At 43.0% G+C, this 4,451-nt stretch overlaps 1 protein-coding gene across 1 annotated transcript; it reads left to right on the top strand.

The window, feature by feature from the left end:
• Window positions 1-220: 220 nt before the first annotated feature.
• On the top strand, window positions 221-4,289 carry LOC121938001 (proline-, glutamic acid- and leucine-rich protein 1-like; the record flags this gene model as incomplete). Its single annotated transcript, XM_042481291.1, has 11 exons — window positions 221-294; window positions 411-470; window positions 564-720; window positions 1,630-1,762; window positions 1,909-1,996; window positions 2,313-2,401; window positions 2,564-2,677; window positions 2,836-2,986; window positions 3,753-3,906; window positions 3,990-4,045; window positions 4,156-4,289. Coding segments are annotated over exons 1-11 (1,193 nt in total), but the record flags the coding sequence as incomplete, so codon positions are not given.
• Between the last annotated feature and the right edge of the window lie 162 nt (window positions 4,290-4,451).

Raw genomic sequence — 4,451 nt, 5'->3', positions numbered from 1 at the left:
TCAGGGGGATGTTAAAGTTTGACATTTTAAGACTGGTTCCAGTCTCTCAAATGTGAGCATTTACTGGTTTTCCTCTGGGAGTTTGTGATGAGCATTTTTTTTTCTTTGTGTGACCAAACAATCAATAGATTAGTAAAACATGCATTAAAGAGATGAATTGAGAGTTGAAATGATGATGCGCAGCACTATAACTGACCAGCGTTGTTGCTCCTGTGATGTCAGTGTGAGCTGGCGGCCATGGAGGGGATGACCGCCTGTATGACCTACTACCCCCGAGCCTGCGGGTCCCTCAGGGTGAGACACACTAGACAGGAGTGCCTCCCGACATAGAAATTTGACTTATTTTTGTTAAAAACAACTTTTTTTTTTTATATTTGAAAATCTGAAAAACGTGACTTTTTGTTTTTTAGGACAAACTGGGAGCCTACTTCCTCTCCAAAATGGACAGTGCAAACAAGAAAACACAGGAGGTTTGTGATGCTTCAGTTTGTTATAGCGATTTGTATCTTTGAAGCAGAACATTAAAAATGAAGCTGTTTTGAACATTTTTGTCCCTCTGTCAGATGGCCTGTCTGTGTTACGGTCACCTGCCGTGTCTGGGGGGTCTGTTGGACAGAGGGGTGGGTGCTGGGAGAGCGGAGGGCTGGACCAATCAGATTCACTGTCTGCTGGCCTCAGCCAATGGCCTGCTGGCTCAGATCTACCAGGGTTCAGAAACAGGTGACTTTTCTCTCAGTGCTTTTCAAAACCAATCTTTAAAAAATATTATACAATAATAATATTTTCTGCATTCATTGAGTTAATTTATAAAACGACATCAGTCCTAATCATAAAATATTAAATATTTATTAATTTTCAGAATTTAAATTCCAGTTTTTTTTGTCATGATGACGCTATGTTTATCGATGAGAAAAATGAATTATTTCCAATATGCTACATACTAAGTAGATTATTGTTATCTTTGCTGCTGACAGTTATGACAGTTATGGGTTATGTCAATGATTAGCAGCAACATTGACTGTGACAGTGCACCTCATGGAAATAGCGTATATTTTCCCCATATGACAAAATATGGTCAAAATGATCTCATTAGGTGGAAATTGGTAAGAATGACAACTTCCAAGGCAAAAGCCCAGAATGACACCCACTTTTTAAAAAAAAATAAATATAAAATACTATCTTTTTAAATTGTATGTCCCTCACCTGAACACAAGACCTCAGTTGAACCAGTAGTTTGCAGCTGTAGGTGTCTTATAGTTGTCATGTCTCCAGCTGTCCCGACCTTTCTTAGTTCTCACATTTTTTAAATGCCTGACCCGTTTTGCAGCACCCCTTCTCCCCTCTTAAATTATGAACAGTCCCTATCCCTAACCACGGAGGGAGGCCGTGACCAGGAGCACACTCAGAACACCAAGTCCAGTTAAAGTCCGGCTGAGGTGTTCACGTGATGGAATAGTTCATCTTCCCATCGAATTATCTGTTTTTTTCTAATTTAAAAAAAAATCAATTAAGTCCAAATACAGTCGGACTAACATGATTACATGTTTTTAAAAGTCCAGCTTTAGTCAGACTAACACAATAATTAGACTTTTTTCTAACATGTAAATATATTGACTGTTTGTGGGACAGATGGGACGGTACAATATGAAGGTCCGGGGTTGGAGTTGTCCTTTCCTCATCTCGACCAATCGGATCCCCTGCTGCTGCTGCAGCTCCAGCACAGATACACAGCCGTCTGTCTGGCACTCAAACACACACTCAGGTACAACACACACACACACACACACACACACACACAAAAACTCCACTTTTTACAGGGTCAGTTCACTCAAATCACAAAAAAACAAAATTGTCCAGTACTAGGATCATATGTCTTTATTCACTTTGGCTCTTCTGTCTGTCCCTCAGGGTGGATCCAGCCTCAGCGGTCCGTCTGCCTGTCAGACCAATACTCAACCTGGTGTGCCGAGTCCTCGCTGTTAGCTCTAAAAGCATAGTGAGTGCAAACACACACTCACACACACTCTACCAGAGGTTCTGGGGAGGCTCTGCTGTTCTCACACACACTGTAGCATTAAATGCATTAACGAAACAACAAACTTCAGCTACCTCCAAACTTAACTTAAATGATGAGTCAGCGATTCTGGACTTTTTCCTCTAGAGGACCTTGAGGAGATATTTGCTGAATTTGACAGGATGTGTATTGTGTTAGAATTGCGGACTGCACCTTTAAACTACCGTCTGACATTATGGAATAAACATGCACATAAACACTAGTGATCCTGATGTTGTGTTTTGTGTGTGTGTGTCAGAATTTAACAGGAGATGGAAGTGTGAGGTTGCTGGTCTTACCCATCATACACACCAACACACTGGAGGTCTTATCGGCTCTAATCACAGCGTGAGTACACACACACACACACACTCACTGTTTATTTTTATTTCAACATTTTCACAGATTCGAACATTATATGTAATAGTTAAATAAGTCCGAAGATCCCACAGTGCTGTTGATAATTACGTGGTGCTAACAGTTCTGTGTGTGTTCGTATGTGTGTTGCAGTGTGCGTAGCGGCATGGTTCAGTACGCTGCTGTGTTGCAGAGGCTGTTTTCTCAGACCCTGTCAGCCTGGACGCCTCTACCTGAAGCCAGTCTGGGCCAGCAGAGATCCTACAGGTAGGATGAAGTTCTTCCCATCTGTTCCGAAATGTCCTGGCTTGTGTTATAAAACGCCGGAGTATTGAGAGAACTGGGTGCGTTTAGCAGCATTGTTGTGGATGATGAGGTAATGTCAGATTTTGGCAGCTGAAGCATTTGTTTTCTTCCTCCCCCAGCTCAGTGCGGGTTACAGTGTACAGGACCTTAGAGCTGTGGGTGCAAGTGGCCGGAGCCTCTGCTAGCATCCTTCAGGGAAGCCCCGCCCACTCAGAGCTCCTCTTTAGTCACCTGCTCAGTGACATCACACCAGGGGCGGAGTCTGTCAAGGTCAGTCGAATGTTTTTTACAGCACCATGTATATTACATTCAAAGATTTGCAGGGCTTGGAATTCATTTTATGTGTTTGATTGTGCATAAAGTGACGATTGTGTGAAAAAGTGGCATTCATGTGGAAAATGATGATTGTGCAAAAAGGTGACGATTGTGTGAAAAGTGACAATTGTGTGAAAAGCGTGATTGTGTAATATGTAACAATTGTGTGCAAAGTGACTGTTGTAGTTAGAATGTTAGAAAAGTGGCAGTTGTGCACAAAGTGATGATTGTGCGCAAAGTGACAATTGTGTGAAAAGCGACGGTTGTGTGAAAATGTGACAGTTACGTGAAAAATGAAGATTGTATAAAAAAATTGATGGCGTGAAAAGTGATGATTGTGTGAAAATGTGACAGCAGCATGAAAGTGAAGATTGTTTAAAAAGTGACAATTGTGTGAAAAGTATCAATTGCGTGAAAAAGTGAAGTTTTAAGAGGGACAATTGTGTGAAAAAAAGTGGCAGTTGTCTGACAATCAATGCGTTAGAGGTTGCAGCGCTTCACAACATATTTTCATGTACGAAAAAACATGCAGCAGTGGTGCATGTGCAGCTGTGGATTATGTGCACAGTTTATATTTTATGTGCACTATCATGCATATGTACATGGTATTTGGAGCTCTGGGTTTGCCTTTTGAACCTCAGGGGAACCAGTAGTTTGCAGCTGTAGGTGTCTTATGGTTGTCATGTCTCCAGCTGTCCCTCTGTGTTGTCCTGTCCTCCAGCTCCGGGCGGGTCTTTCTGCAGATGCAGTTCCTGGAGGGAAGCCGGGCCCCCGGAGGACAAAGCAGTTAGTCATGGCAGACACAGTGGGGCCGTCGCTGCAGAGGAAAGGAGACCTGCTGGCCAATCAGGACACCTGCCTGTCAGCCCTCAGAGGTGAGATGCTGCTCCAGCCCAGAATAATCTTGTTTATTGGTGTGCTGCTCTTTAAGTCTGGTCTGATTGTCTTCTCTGCACAGCTCTGAGGCAAATCATCCTGACCAGTGGCACCCTGCTCAAAGATGACATACACAAGGTAAATGTCACACCGCTACTCACTTTGTCATAGAATCAACACCTTTGTTTTTGTTTTGCAACAGCAAACAGTCGGTCTGAGTTTTCCTCTCTGTTTCGATTTCCTCGCAGCGTCTCCATGACGTCGTGCTGCCGCTGTGCGTGCGTCTTCAGCAGCAACAGTCCAGCAGCAGCATTTCTTGTGAATCAGCAGGGGGCGTCAGTGGGCAGTACAGCAGCGCGCTCTCTAGAGGAGAGCTGTACAGGTGCTGCCTCCACTCACATCACAGTGCATTGATTATTGCTTGAAATGTAAAGCATGGTGCGGATGAAATATGCTTTAGTAAGTTAATCATAACTATTCTTAAGCTGTCATTTTTAGTGTTATATCCATGTTGGATACTCCTTCAGTATAAGTGACCTTTAAC

The sequence above is a fragment of the Plectropomus leopardus genome, unplaced genomic scaffold, assembly GCF_008729295.1.
Source record: "Plectropomus leopardus isolate mb unplaced genomic scaffold, YSFRI_Pleo_2.0 unplaced_scaffold28151, whole genome shotgun sequence".
NCBI lineage: Eukaryota > Metazoa > Chordata > Actinopteri > Perciformes > Serranidae > Plectropomus > Plectropomus leopardus.
The sequence above is the reverse complement of the archived record's forward strand: the minus strand, read 5'-3'. Positions and strand labels throughout refer to the sequence as shown.